The following is a 16,264-nucleotide window of genomic DNA, read 5'->3' on the forward strand; positions in this document are numbered from 1 at the left end:
AACCAGCGTCGTGGCATAACGGTTAACGCCGAGTTACGAAACAAGCGCCATAGGGAAAAGCGTTAGCCAATGTTATCCATCGACAAGTTCTTAAGCTTGAATGTAAAGCTGTTACAATTAAATACTGTTTAACGTCAACAAGAACAGTGGTGAAAAACTTTCTCGCTTAAGACGAATTTCTAGTTGAAAAAAATATTCCAGTTGGAGTTACATTATTTTTTACGAGCCTCTCCCTGGATTGGCGCCCCATCGTTAGCTAGCTTTCTGTTGACATTTGCACTGCTGTTGTAGTGAATCGGGTAAGAAGCGACATGTCTGAGTCCGGCCACAGTCAGCCCGGGATGTACGGGCAGGGACGCAGAAGGAGAAGGCGCCGGGGAGACAGAGATGCTGGACCTCCGGGGCAAAATCTGTCCGGTCCCAGTCGGGATCGAGAATACCAACCGAGAGAACGAAGGGTAATCTAAACACACTCTAATTAACACACACATATTCTGGGGTTTTTGTCTGTTTACTGGTGGTTTAACTTTTCAATCAAGTCACTTACCTTTAATTTGTCTGCTTAGGATGGTAGCGAGGATCCACCAGGCCCCCTCATTCAGAAGACCCCTATCATTCTTGCAAAACCCCCTGGGGAAAGGGTATGTTACTTGTCTCGGACATTAAGCTGTGTTGTAATTCTCTGTATTCAACAAAAGTAATAAAACAGTAAAATTGTTACACATTTGTTGAACATTTGTATCGTTTTGGTGATACTTTGCTTGTTGGAACATACCTAAGTGTGATTGCAGTTGTGAAACACTGTCTCAAATTCAACAGCCGTTTTGTTTAAGGTGATGTAAGGTACATATTTCTGTGAAGGTTCTCAGTCATCCAGGTCATGGTATTTCTAAGCTTAATCCAAAAGGCAACTGGACTTGGTTGAAGTTCTTGAAGACGTTTCACCTCTCATCTGAAAGGCTTCTTCAGTTCTAACTGACTGGTGGACAGAGCCAGAAATATAAGCTTCTGTAGGTCATTAGTGTGCTAATAAATTATTATATAGCATATTAGCATACATACGAACTGATGAAGCCTTTCGGATGAGAGGTGAAACGCCTTCAAGAACTTCAACAAAGTCCAGTTGCCTTTTGGATTAAGCTTAGAAGGTACATATTATTAATATATTTCTTGCTATTAAAGATTTCTTTTACTATGCCAAAACAAATGTGTTGCAGTTAATAAGTGAGAAAGAAACGACAGGTCAAATCTGGTTTGCTCCCGTAGCTCTCAGCTAATGTTTCTAGTGACTTGTACTGTTGTTGGGAATTTTCAAGGCCAAGCCATCACAGAATGCACCTGTCAGTGGAGCGCCAGTCCTGGAGAAGCCCATCATGCTAATGAAAGCCAGGGATGATGCAGGGAAGCCAGGGACCCCTCCGGAGGCAGCAGCTCAGCCCTCTGGTCCAGGATCCTCCAAGATGGAGAAGGAAGGGCAGCGACCCACCCAGCCTGTATACCAGATCCAAAACAGAGGGATGGGGGCTTCTGCATCGAGTAGCGCTGTGGACCGTGAGTAACTGTAGATTTCACAAATATTTTTTCACTGTAAATGTTAGTTGCAGTGATGCTGATATATACTCTACTTGGATGTCTTCATTAACGTGCAGGGAAAAGAAAAGTCACCCTTGAATCTTTTTTATGACTTTCAGCCATGGTTGGCCAGTCTAAACTCCTCCCTCCAGAGAAGATGAAGCACAGCATCAAGCTAGTGGACGATCAGATGAATTGGTGTGACAGTGCCATGGAGGTGAGTTTATGTTTAAAGAATTGAGATGATTGTATTAATGGATTTAATAATGTTTATCACACACTGCACTGTACTACTCCTCAATCAACCTCAATCAATATCTACATGTGTTGTGTTGTGATGTGTTGCAGTATCTGCGAGACCAAACAGATATGTTGGTAGTTGGAGTCATCGGTCTGCAGGGAACTGGGAAATCTACGGTCATGTCTCTGTTGTCTGCAAACACTCCAGAGGAAGATCAAAGGTAAAGGTGGTCATAACAACATCAATGAAATCAAGCTTGTAATCTGCTCAGTTATGTGTTAATGACATTTTAATTTCAGTTATTTATGAAACTTATAAAATGTAACATTAAACTTGGGAAAGTGTTAAGGAAAATAGGATAAGATACACAGTGTCCCAGAGGGGAATTAGACTTGGTCAATAGTGCTGCATATACTTCATGCTAGAAAGGGATATTTAAAATATTGCGCAACCCCTGTGTGATAATAAATAGAAAATACGTTGACATTATATAAATAAGAAAATTACATAAATCCATGGGTTAGGGCTAAACTAGTACATGTAACATTATGGCAACTGCAACATGGACCACTGCAACCGCTGAATCACATGAGGCACAACACTGGTAGTGGTGAGAGGTGTAACAGTAAGCCAACCGAGGTGTTCTGGAAATAACTTCATACTCAGCAGACTTAAAAACATCCCCACAGAAATCCCTCTAATATAACAACAACAATGAAATAATCTTAAAAAAAAAATCACTTGTTATATCAGAATCATACCAAAATACACAACAAACAACTACAAACCTCTACCAAACTTATACTTCATGTGTGCAGATAACAGCACGCAGACCAAATGAGCCTTTGTTTACATTTTCCCCTGCAAAGGTTTCCAGTGTGTAGCATGCTAGATTTTTAAAAGGAAGGAAGAAGGAAGTTTTTCTTCCGCGTGCATGTACAGGACAGGATCAGCGAAGAGATGAGACGTATCGCACAATAAAAGTTCCACAGTTACTTTGAGGTGTTCTATCAACTAATTGGTCTTTATCTACATTTTGTATTTATATTGCTCTGTTGAAATAGAAGCAGGGTTGCAAATCTGTGCTCACACATTTCAAATTTAAATAACACAAAACAAAAGTTAGCTTATATATACATTTATGTTTCTCATCCCTGTTTTATTTGAAAGCTGCATTTAGAGAGTGCAAACTCTTTCTGAACACATGGGGGCAGTATTGTACAACCATCTGCCTCTGTGAGGTCTGATTGTTTCAGTTCATTAGTTTGCTTTGATAAGGTTCTTACACACGTGTGATACTGCTCAACGGACTCACACACTAGAAAAACATTTAATTAAATGCTGTTTGTTTAGATAAAATTAGCACCACAGTTAAAATACAGGTTTAGAACTGTACACTCTATCCATGCACTTGCTCAGTTACGTTGTAATACTTTTAGCTTCTCTAAACATTTATAACTTTCACTCCCTTGTTTGGAAAAACATGCTCGTCCTTTTTTTACAGGGGTTATGTATTCAGAGCCCAGACTCCAGAAATCAAAGAACGAGGAGGAAACCAGAGCACAGGCATCGATTTCTTCATCACACAGGAGAGAGTCATCTTCTTGGATACACAGGTGAGATTGAAGTAGTGTTGACACGGTGACACCTTCTCTATCTTTTTCTGTAGTATTTTCAAATTGCATTCAGGATGTAAGTAACAGGAAGTGTGTTTAATTCTAATTTCACCTTTGAATAGAAAGAGGTCTCGATTTCACTGCATATTGCCTCATTTGTTTCTTTAGCCAATGCTCAGCCCGTCGATTCTGGACCACCTCATCAACAATGATCGCAAGTTGCCCCCGGAGTACAACCTCCCTCACACATATGTGGAGATGCAGGTCAGTTGTTTGCCTCTATGCTATTATCTGTAAATGTGCATTTTGTCTTGGGAGCATAAACTGCACAAGTGGATGTAGCCTGGGGCGACTACACAAGGGGCAATGGTTAGTCTTAAATTCTAAAACGATGGTCCCATTATAGTAAAATAGAGGATAAAACCGCTTATGCTTTACATCAATTTCTAACTGGAAGCAATGCGAATAAGTAAGCAAGTGAACATCGGATCTTCTGGTTTCTGTTCTTAGTGAGTTTGTAGTCTGAGTAGTATCGACCAATCACGTACCAGCAGCCTTTGGTTGCAACGGTCTGTGGAGAGCAAAAGCCCCTCAGTGCAGCACACTGAGGGGCTTTTGCAGTGCAATGCAGCGCACTGAAAAGGAAGTTGTGGGCGGAACTGCTTTTGCACCGCGATGCTCGTAGTATTGCAGTGCAAAAGCAGTAATGCTATAAGTATTGGCCATCACTTTCTGAGGCTATATCGTTTATGAGACGATAGCTGATGGGTCACAAGATTCTTGTATGTTAGGATAAGGCGTTAGGGCGCAGCTGCCTTGTGATTGACAGGTCTCTATCACAGCAACCCGAAAAATGTCTTTAGCATAGGTTAGCGTTTGCTTGTACTAAAAGACCAAACCAAAACCATTAGTGTACCTGTATAATAAGTGGCTACCTCCACTTCCTATATACAGTCTATGATGGGTATGAAACGTACCTTTAATACATTGATTCAGTGTTTAACAATCACACGAAAGAACATCAGTGCTTTGTTTGATCTGTCAACAGTCTCTTCAGATTGCTGCCTTCCTGTTTACCGTGTGTCATGTGGTCTTAGTGGTCCAAGACTGGTTCACTGACTTAAATCTCTACAGGTAGGTACTTGCTTACTTGCAAAGGGTTTCTGTGCACCGTTACTGCCTATGTTCACAGGATACATGAAGAGTGTACCTGTCAGTCTGACAATCACTCTAAGGTCCCTCCTCCCACAGGAATGTTAAGCATTTCATCTTGTATCTTGAGAGGATATTTGTCTTCTGCTTTTTCATTAGCTCAATAATGCTATTCTTTCAGTTGGTCTTGCAAGACAACAAATGCGGACAAAGCCAGACCAGTTGAGAGTGACTGGCTGTGTATTTGCCTGACATGTGTGGACACATTCATCTTCACTGGTATTTGTGCGGGATGCACACATCAAGGCAAACCAATTCAAATAATTAGTTCTAGCATCATGACTCTCTCTTTGAGAATAATCACTTAATGTTGTTGAACATTACAAATACCTAAAGCTAACAACATAACATCATCAAAGGTTAGTTTTTCCTTAACTTTCACTTTGACAATTAAGACTATCAATCAGGTAGATTAAATAAGGTATAGGGTGAGTCACACTGGCCTGGGGAGTACATAAGTGCCATTATAAAGAATGGGAACAGTGTCTGGGGAAGCAATAGGGTCAATTGTGTACTACAAAGTCTGTAACTTCAGAAGATCCCTTGCTTGATTTAACTGGCCAAACACAATTAGTAAATATCATATGAAAGACAATCTATTAATTAAAATGTCATACATTTCTCATGTGGATCCAAATGATGAAAAAGAGCAGATTTTAGTTGGACATACCAACTTTTACAGATTTTACTATAAGCTCACTATTTGTACTGTGCTATCTATCTAATTAATTTCTCTCTGCTATGTTGCAAACCAGTAAGCAGATCTGCTTTATGGGGACACATTAGAATTCTGTGTTATTTTTGCTTCCATGTGTTGGAGTACCTCGATTTGTTTGTTATTTAACTTGCTATATTAACAAAACACAGATGGTCATATATTTTGGTTATCTAGCTGCTTATTTCATAAACTATATCTCAATTGATATTAATAATAATTTATACATACAATCATGACACATATAGATATTGGGCTGTAATATTAGACACACCATAACAGAGGGTTTTATTCATATCCCCCACTTGGCCAACATCACATATCTGATGAAAAGAGTTTGAGCTGGAGCTAAATTTGAGAAAGGTGCCCTGTAGTTTATTTTCTGTCTCTTGAAAAGGACAAGCAAACTTGTTCACATTCATTGCTTTACGCCAAAATTCATGGTAAGTAACAGCAATGCCAAACAAATTAGTTTAATGTGTTTCCTTCTTCACAAAACTATGTAAGGGATAATATATATTGAGCAGGTTGTTATCACAGAACAATCTGCTCACTATATATTATCCTGCTTGTTACACAGCTTTTTACTTACGAAATCAATTATTTGACTCAAAATATTAATTTGGAAATTATTTTAATAATTTAAAAATTATTATATTTCTTTGTTCAGTTTTAAAATAGTACGTTACACTCACAGTGAGAGCTGCGTCCATGGCAACGGTTAACTCTGTAGCCTTCTTACAATGAGCTAACCTCGCTGTTTTAACCCACATTAAAATGAGCTAACCTAGCTGTTGTACTCACATTAAAATTAGCTAACCTCCCTGTTTTAACCCACATTAAAATGAGCTAACCTAGCTGTTGTTACATTAAAATGAGCTAAGCTAGCTGTTGTAAGTCATATTAAAATGAGCTAACCTAGCTGTTGTAACTCATATGAAAATGAGCTAACCTAACTGTTGTTCTCACATTAAAATAAGCTAACCTAGCTGTTGTTCTCGCATTAAAATAAGCTAACCTAGCTGTTGTTCTCGCATTAAAATAAGCTAACCTAGCTGTTGTTCTCGCATTAAAATAAGCTAACCTAGCTGTTGTTCTCGCATTAAAATAAGCTAACCTAACTGTTGTACTCGCATTAAAATAAGCTAACCTAGCTGTTGTTCTCGCATTAAAATAAGCTAACCTAGCTGTTGTTCTCGCATTAAAATAAGCTAACCTAGCTGTTGTTCTCACATTAAAATAAGCTAACCTAGCTGTTGTTCTCGCATTAAAAAAAGCTAACCTAACTGTTCTCACATTAAATGAGCTAACCTAGCTGTTGTTCTCACATTAAAATAAGCTAACCTAGCTGTTGTTACCCACATTAAAATTAGCTAACCTAGCTGTTCTCACATTAAATGAGCTAACCTAGCTGTTGTACTCACATTAAAATGAGATAACCTAGCTGTTGTTACATTAAAATGAGCTAACCTAGCTGTTGTACTCACATTAAAAAGAGCTAACCTAGCTGTTGTTACATTAAAATGAGCTAACCTAGCTTTTGTTACTCACATTATGATACATTAGGGGGTCAACAAAGAGGGTTCTGATAAAAAGACAAAAATGTACTCCTTTAAAAATGTTACATGATGTCACCTAACAAGCCAAGGCACTAATTTGGCCAATCATATGAATAAAGTGCACATTTTCATTACCTTTTTAATGTGATTTTTTTCTACCGTTTAGTTGTTATCATTGCAGCCAAAGGTAAAATAAGTGCAGAAATATTAAGTCTCATTAATCACATCATTTGAATTATTTTGAGATCTGATAAACAATGAAATATAATAGGTTAATCTGTAAAATTGAAATGGACTTCAGGGGTTCATTTCATCGTCTCACAAGTATCTAATGAGTTCCTTTTGCTGTTTTCAGCTCACTTGAAAGATGTTACAATAACACTACCAGTTTGTTCCTTTAAACTGAGGATTTACAGTATGCAGTAATGATGTAACAGCCCGTAAACACATTCAGTTCTACCTACAGACTGACTGAAAGGTCCCCTAGTTGCATCACCTGAAAACAAGGATATTTATCTTTTTAGCTTCATGAATGCAGGTGTTGTTATCTCATAGAAACTTAAATGTAGTGTTTGTTCATAGATTCCTTCAGACTGCTGAGATGTTAAAACCTTCCACTCCATCTGCAAGCCATGACAGCACCGGATCTTCAGGCAATGACGATGGAGCCGAGTACTATCCTCATATAGGTGAGGACACGCAATCTCACAAACCAAGCGGGTTTAATGATATCAGTAATGAAGTGTCTTTTTTTAATTCATCCCTCATCCAGTGTTTCTCCAGAATAAGTCAAGACGGGACGATTTCTGCCCCAGGAATCTGAAGAACATGCATATGGTGGTGGACAAACTAATGGCCCACTCTCATCTCAAATACAAAGGTTAAAACAACAAGAAAATTCTCTTCATACATATTAAATGGCTCTTTTTAAGGGGAAATGGTTTGTTTTGTCTAGAGTGAGAAAACCAGTAGAAGTAGTTTTCATAAGATATATAGTATTTGGTTGAGGGATTTGACTAACCAAATAACTGCTCAAGTTTGCTCCATTTCATCATCCTTTAACATGTGGTTTGTTTTTAGGTACTTTGTCCATGCTAGACAGCAATATCTTCCCTGGCTTGAGGCAGGACTATCTGGCACCTGAAGTCAACATGTTCCTTCTTCCTGTGCAGGAGAGTGATGGGGAGGAGAATCTGACTAAAGCAGGTTATAGAGAATTGTCTTCACGCAAGTCAAAACTCATCTGTCCTTCTCTATATTGTGTAAACTGGAATTCACCCCTTGTATCCTGTTTAGGGTCGGGGACGTACCCGCTCTTCTCCCTGCTCCCGGGCTACAGGGGACACCCGACCTTCTCCACCATGGTTTCAAAACTTCGCAGCCAAATACTGGCAATGCCACGCTGTCAGCTGTCGCACACCATCCTCACTGAGAAGAACTGGTAAACATCACTTTGTACTCTGCCATCACTCCATTCATTCACGCTGAAAATGGAGGTTCATACACTGAACAAAAATATAAAAACACCCCATTTTTCATGAGCTGAGCTCAAAGATCTAAGACTTTTTCTATAAACACAAAAGGCCTATTTCTCTCAAATATTGCTCACAAATTTGTCTAAATCTGTGTTAGTGAGCACTTCTCCTTTGCCAAGATAATCCATCCACCTCACAGGTGTGGCATATCAAGATGCTGATTAGGCAGCATGATTGTTTTCAGCTTCCAGGAATTGTGTACAGATCCTTGCAACATGGGGCCGTGCATTATCATGCTGCAACATGAGGTGATGGTCGTGGATGAATGGCACAACTATGGGCCTCAGGATCTCGTCACGGTATCTCTGTGCATTCAAAATGCCATCAATAAAATGTACCTGTGTTCGTTGTCCATAACATACGCCTGCCCATACCATAACCCCACCGCCACCATGGGCCACTCGATTCACAACGTTGACATCAGCCAACCGCTCACCCACACGGCGCCACGCTGTCTGCCATCTGCCACGTACAGTGAAAACCGGGATTCATCCGTGAAGAGAACACCTCTCATCGAATGTGAGCATTTGCCCACTCAAGTCGGTTACGACGACAAACTGCAGTCAGGTCGAGACCCAGATGAGGACGACAAGCATGCAGATGAGCTTCCCTGAGCTTCTTTTTTTCTGACAGTTTGTGCAGAAATTCTTTGGTTATGCAAACCTGGGCTGGTGTGGTTACACGTGGTCTGTGGTTGTGAGGACGGTTGGATGTACTGCCAAATTCTCTGAAACGCCTTTGGAGACGGCTTATGGTAGAGAAATGATCATTCAATTCATGTGCAACAGCTCTGGTGGACATTCCTGCAGTCAGCATGCCAATTGCACGCTCCCTCAAAACTTGCGACATCTGCGGCATTGTGCTGTGTGATAAAACTGCACATTTTAGTGTGGCCTTTTATTGTGGCCAGCCTAAGGCACACCTTTGCAATAATCATGCTGTCTAATCAGCATCTTGATATGCCACACCTGTGAGGTGGATGGATTATCTCGGCAGGAGAAGTGCTCACTAACACAGATTTAGACATTCAGACTCAGTTTCCCTTTTAGAATGTGTCACACGTTCTGCTCCACTTTCAGAGCTTTGGTTTGCTTATGTAAACCATGATTATTATACCAGGTAAATGCAGTGTGTTTTTATGAACATATATACTTGCATAATGTACTTTTTATTATTTGGGGCTTTTATGTCTATTTTCCTTTTATGTTGGTTTTCCGCTAACAAAAAAAACCCTGTCCTACTATTATGACTGTTATGACAACTCTGACACTCCCATGAGAAAGTAGAGCAAGTACAAGTGAAGCAACACCTTTCCTATGAAATACATACAGACTTGTGGGCTGCAGTTCTGTTATTTTTAAGGGGATGTCATCTACCAAATACCAACGGTGTTCAAACCCCTAGCAGCCACTTCCTTTGCATGCTTTTCTAGTTAGAATAAACAACTTCATCATTATATTTATCACAGAATTTAACTTAACTTTAAGTAGAATTTGTTAAATAACCATCATGCAGAGGTAAACTTAGGATTTATATCAATTGTATATTCTTTAAAGCTTATTAAAATAGTTGTGGCTGAAAATTACCTAGTATCTCAGATCAGGAACTATAACCGTTCACGCACATTCACACACACCAGTGGCTTTGCCTTCAGGTGACATGTAGACTGCAGCAGCAGGGGATGACGACTCTATCACTGTCGTACTCTCTTATTATAATAATAATAATAATAATAATAATATATTTTATTTATATAGCGCTTTTCATGATACTCAAAGACACTTTACTTTTTTTTTTCTTTCTCATCTTTTTATTGTTTTTTTCCTTTAAACATAATACATCTTTTCATTTGTATACAATATTAACAGTGGAAGCACAATATGAACTCGGACCCCTTCCACCCTGTCAAGCCCTTATTTCCCACATACTGAGACCATACATACATTGTCACACTCATACATTCTTGTGTATATGAATACACAAAGGTAAAGAATATACATATATATACATATACACATACACACACATATACATATATATATACATACATACATACATACATACATACATACATACATACATACATACATACATACACATATATACAAACATATACACATATAAACACATGTGTTTAATTAGATCAGAACACAAGCACACTGGAGCCGATTAACACACCTTTGCTGGAAGTAATGGGTAATGTTTACACTGAAAGTGGAGGAGGGGGAATAGTTGAAAGCAGGGATAGATTAAGAGTAAAGAATTTTTCTGTAATCAGTTGTCGAGATGAGTGAGATTTACATGGCATATAAGAGCAGATAGGATTGCAAGAATGATACCCTATTGTGTAGAAAGACTTTTAAAGTGTTTGAGGAAAGGACCCCACACATTCAAAAACATTTTGTATGAATTATGGATTGAGTAACGGATTTTCTCCAGGCTCAAGCAGGACATAATGTCCCCCAGCCATTGAGCATGGGTGGGCGGGGCAGCATCCCTCCATCTTAGAAGTATTGCTCGTCTGGCCAGAAGAGAAGCAAACGACAATGCACAATGACAATAATCATTGACAATAACAATGATGTAACGACCATGGGGATCTGATATTACTTTGTGATGTTCAAAGGTTATGTTTGAGTTTATAAGAATAGACACACCTCTGGCCTTGGCCTGGAACGCAGAGTGAAAATGCTGCCCCGCCCACCCCGACATGAGGCGGCTATTATCAGAGTTACGAATATGTGTCTCTTGCAAGAATGCAATTGCTGCTTTCAATTGTTTGATGTGAGAGAACACTCTTCTCCTTTTAACTGGGTGGTTCATACCCTTAACATTCCAGCTTAGAAAATTTAAAGTACTACTCATTTCTTTGTAACAGTAGTAAATGCAAACAGATAGCAGAACATGATGTCAGAACTCCAGGGCTCGGCCCCGAAATATGAACGTCTAACAGGTAGCAGAATGGTCCAGGTAAAAGGTTTGCAAGGGCTCTCAGAACAATATTACCCCCCACCCCCCACCCCCATAACAAGACAGCTGCCAGAGAACATAGCAGCAAGCTCTTTATAACACACAGTGTCCAAAAAAAAATCTTACTGTCTCTTCGTTATCCACTTCAGCTCCCTGGCTGCTATTTTATGTGCATATCACACCCCTGGATTATTGTGTAGCACTGTTGAAACACAGTCAAAAGAAAAAGCACAAAGAAACCCATTTAAGAACTTCTTATAAGAGTCTGTAAGCAAAAGAAACTCCATAATAATCTCACTTGAGAGTGGCTTGTTGAGTTCAGAGCAGTTACTTACGGTTGTAATGCCACAGCTGCCACGCAGCTAGCTCGCCAACCTGGGTCGCTAGCATGAAAGTTTGAGTCTGCCACAGTCAGTTAAGTCGATCATGGTGGATGGGATGAAGCGGGCAGGTTGTTGACATAGCTCCGCGCCTCGTCGGGCGAGCGTAGCCACTTCTTGTCTCCGGTGGGAAGCGTGATGCAGAGCCGGGCAGGGTATAGTAGAGAGGGCTTAAGCCCTCGGTTATAGAGTTCAGTCATTACCGCCCTGTATTCGGCTCGTTTGCTCAGAACCTCCGGGCAGTAGTCCTCCACGATGCGGATCTGTTGGCCTTGGTATTCCAGCTTCCCTCTTCGTCTGGCCTCGCGGATCAGAAGCTCCTTCACTTGGAAGCGGTGAAGCCGCAGAATCACCGGGCGCGGCCTCTGTCCTGGGGGCGGCTTAGCTGCTAATGAGCGGTGAGCACGGTCGATTTCAGGCGGGGAAGGGAGAGTGTCTCGGCCAAACACCTCGGAAAGCAGACCGGAGAAAAATTCTGTAGGGCGTGCCCCTTCCGTCGACTCCACCAGGCCAAGAATGCGAAGATTCTGCCGTCTGCTCCGGCCCTCGAGGTCAACGACCCTAGCCATTAGCTTGGAGTTGTTTTCGCTAAGCCCAGTGCAGACGTTTTCCAGCTCACCAACCCATTGGCTCAGGTCTTCAGCGGCGAGTTCGAGAGAGGAGAGACGTTGACCGTGGTCTTCCACGACGGACTGAATTTGGTCAAATTTGCTCTCCAGCGAGCTAAAAGAAGCTCTGAAATCGGTTGCCAGCGCCTCTCGATGCTGGTCCAGCAGGTCAGACACGGCATTCAGCGTTAAGCTAGCTGCCGAGTCCTCTTTTTTTCCAGATTTACCACTCTTCGACGTCATATTGAGTTGGATATAGGTTGAAATTACACAGGCGAGTTAAAATGTGTGAACGGGAGCACCACTTTGTTGCGTCTACTCCATGTGGCTGTCAACCGGAAGTCCCACTTTACATTTTTAAAACAAATAAAGAACAAAAAAAGAACAGAAGAAACACCATTAAAACAATGAACAAATCTGCATCAGCCACAACATTATGACCACTAACAGGTCAAGTAAATAACATTGATTATCTGGTTACAATGGCACCTGTCAGTGGGTGGGATATGTTAGGCTGCAAGTGAACATTAAGTCCTCGATGTTGATGTTTTGGAAGCAGGAAAAATGAGTCAGAGCATCTCCAAAACTGCAGCTCTTGTGGGGTGTCCTCGGTCTGCAGCGGTCAGGACCTACCAAAAGTGGTCAAAGGAAGGAAAACCAGTGAACTGGCGACAGGTTCATGTGCGGCCAGGGCTCACTGATGTGCATGGGGAGTGAAGGCTAGCCCGTGTGGTCCGATCCAACAGAAGAGCTACTGTACTGAAAGGTGTAGAAAGGTGGTCTGATGAACCACATTCATCGTCATGTGGATGGTCAGGTGTGTGTGTGTTGCTTACCATGGGAAGACATGGCACCAGGATGCTCTATGGGAAGAAGGCAAGCTGGCAGAGGCAGTGTGACGCTTTAGGCAACATTCTGCTGGGAATAGTTCGGTCCTGCCATTCATGTCGATGTTACTTTGACACGTAGCACCTACCTAAACATTGCTGCAGACCAAGTGCACCCCTTCATGAAAACAGTATTCCCTGATGGCAGTGGCCTCTTTCAGCAGGATAATGCGCCCTGCCACACTGCAGAAATGTTTCAGGAATTGTTTGAGGAACACAACAATGAGTTCAAGGTGTTGACTTGGCCTCCAATTTCCCCAGATCTCAGTCCAATCGCGCGTCTGTGGGATGTGCTGGACAAACAAGTCCGATCCATGGAGGCCCCACCTCACAACTTACAGGACTTAAAGGATCTGCTGCTAACGTCTTGTTGCCAGATACCACAGCACAACTTCAGAGGTCTAGTGGAGTCCATGCCTCGATGGGTCAGGGCTATTTTGGTGGCAAAAGGTGGACCTACACAATAATAGGCAGGTGGTCATAATGTTATGGCTGATCACACATACATTACATACACGGCAACCTCCCTGGTTTAATTCCACCCTGAAGCCTTCTTTAAAGACAAAGTGGCAGAGAAGAGATCAATACCACAACTCAAGCACTGCTAAGGTGATTATAATTTCTCCTTTGTGTTTTCACAGGTTTCACTACGCAGCTCGTATCTGGGATGGGGTGAAAAAGTCATCGGCCCTCTCTGAATACAGCCGCCTGCTCAGCTAAAACCTCGGTTCAACCGCTGATACGTACAATGGCTGTGCAAGCTCTGATGTCCCATAATCTGGTCACATGAAGAAGATCGTGGCTCTGAGAGTGGAGACCGTCGTATGCAACCTGCTCGAGGAACAGGTAAAACTGGAAGCCCGGTCAGTGGTGAAGAGTCGACAATCGTGCGAGATGATATCATCTTCTGCAGACTGTGGTGGGATTGATCCCGTGAACTGTTGGTGATCCATGTCATAGAGTTGACTATCCCTGCCTTCAGGGTGCAACGCTGCCCTGTGTCGCTACAGCAGAGCTGAGACAGTGAAAGCAAGTGTCTGCATGTTTAAGGAGGATGTGATAATTGTTTTTTATTTGCAGGCGTTAACGGCAGTTCCGGTTCAAACAGGTTTTGGTTTACACAGAAATGAAACTATAGTCTTCTGTAAGTTTCTGTTTCTTTAAAATTTCAATAAAAATGAAACTTATGTGAGGAGTTTCTGTTTGATGCTTGATGTGAAAGACCATTGCATCAACCTTTGTTCTTACATTATCAATACAGGGACTGACAAGAGTGCGTCATAATGTGTTTAGTGTCTTGGGAACCTCTCAAGAAGCTTATTTCCTGTTGAGGCAGAAAAAAGTGAAACTGAAGTGCTGGTGCCAATGGGATAATACTTGAGCAAATACTTGGAAAACAGGACAGAGATTACTAACTTATTAAAGTTGCATAATGTTAAACATTCACAATGTTCAGATTTGCAGCTTTTTTAATAGTCCAACCGACTGAATAAGGTACGAACATCTTACCCAACTACCTGTACAGTGAGTGTTTGCAAGTGCACGTGACATTCACGGGGTTAAAGAATTTTGCATATTTAAAGTACAATGAAAATAGGATTTAACATTCAAATGTCAGCTTTAGCTCTGGGAACTGTCTCAGGGTGACCTCTGCCCCTCCACAAAGTAAACCCAAATCCTTCATCGTGTGCTTCTCACAAAGTTTGTTCTGTTCTGTTCTGTTGTGGCAGCTTGTATACAAGTGTTTACAGTTGTGAAGCTTCAGTGTGAGGGCGCTTTGCCTCTTGATGCCAAAAGTGACAGTAATAGTTAAGCATGGAGTTTATCACCCTTACATTACAGTGCACAGTAACGAATCACAGGCGCAACAAACAAACAAGGCTTACAACATCGCAAGGGCTTTGCAAATCTGGGATTAAAATCTGCACATACCAACGTTTGCAGCTCCGACCCGGAAAAAAAGGCAGCATGGTCAGAAGTTTTCTAATGATGTTTTCGAATGATTTTATACAATTTTTTTTTATATATTTATGAGCTGATTTATGATTTCTGTGTTCTGATCACCTGACTTTATCTGTTTGTTTGCTTTGGTGTCTGTTAAAAAATGTAGAAATACAAAACGAATGAGCTTTAAATATCTAGTTTAGATATCTAACCATGCTGAGACCAATAACCACTTAAAAATCTTTTACAACGGCAAAGAATATTGTTTTGGCCTTTAGCCTTATAAGATAGGACAGTGGAGATGGACAGGAATTGTGTGCTGCTTTGTTTACAGTCCAGTAAGCATCTTGAGAAGTGACCGCGTGTTCAGGTCAAAAGTGAAGCGAATTAAGCCCCTCCAGATATGTCGGCAAAATAAACCGTGTAATTTCTTTGTTCAGGAGGAGCGCCCGTTCATGTGTTTCTGTTGAGTCTCAGTTTCACTGTAAATAGTCAGTTACACAGAGGCTGCTATCTGGCTAACTACTGCGGTATGAACCTGACAGAGAAACCGCTTTTCTTGTGATGTACTCTAATTAATTGGTCTTAAGTTTGCCGAAATAACAACGTTATGATGCAGTAAAAAGTAAGTAGTCTGTCCTCAAGAGGAGAAGAAAACAACTTTTAAAATGCTCGTTTGTTGAACGGAGGTCGGATGGAACATTTCTGGTGCATTCAAGGAAGTTGGGAAATCTAAATCAAATCAAATCACATTTTATTTATAAAGCACTTTTCATCCAAAATTGCAATACAAAGTGCTGAACATAAGAAGATACACACAATACAGTAAAAAAAATTGTGCATGACACAGGAAAAAGACACAAAACTTTTTTTCTATTTTTGGAATTGATGAAAATAGAAAAAAAAGAAATGGTATAACAGTGAGTTAAAAGTAGTGTTTAAATTAAGGGAATGCCAAACTAAAAAGGTATGTCTTAAGATTTTATTTAAAAGTGTTAAATCAAATCAAATTTTATTTGTATAGC

General features: G+C 40.8%; 1 protein-coding gene across 1 annotated transcript; it reads left to right on the forward strand.

The window, feature by feature from the left end:
- The first annotated feature begins 58 nt into the window (after positions 1-58).
- Positions 59-14,483, forward strand: smg9 (SMG9 nonsense mediated mRNA decay factor). Its single transcript, XM_069656631.1, has 13 exons — positions 59-458; positions 567-641; positions 1,317-1,551; positions 1,692-1,789; positions 1,921-2,033; positions 3,318-3,429; positions 3,598-3,693; positions 4,478-4,563; positions 7,498-7,604; positions 7,688-7,795; positions 7,996-8,121; positions 8,212-8,356; positions 13,937-14,483. The coding sequence occupies exons 1-13, from the start codon at positions 312-314 to the stop codon at positions 14,013-14,015; spliced, it is 1,527 nt and encodes a 508-aa protein (XP_069512732.1). The 5' UTR covers positions 59-311; the 3' UTR covers positions 14,016-14,483.
- The last annotated feature ends 1,781 nt before the right edge of the window (positions 14,484-16,264 follow it).

This window comes from Semicossyphus pulcher, unplaced genomic scaffold (assembly GCF_022749685.1).
Source record: "Semicossyphus pulcher isolate SPU_LCO1_2020_fin unplaced genomic scaffold, fSemPul1.0.p SCAF_9, whole genome shotgun sequence".
Classification (NCBI taxonomy): domain Eukaryota; kingdom Metazoa; phylum Chordata; class Actinopteri; order Labriformes; family Labridae; genus Semicossyphus; species Semicossyphus pulcher.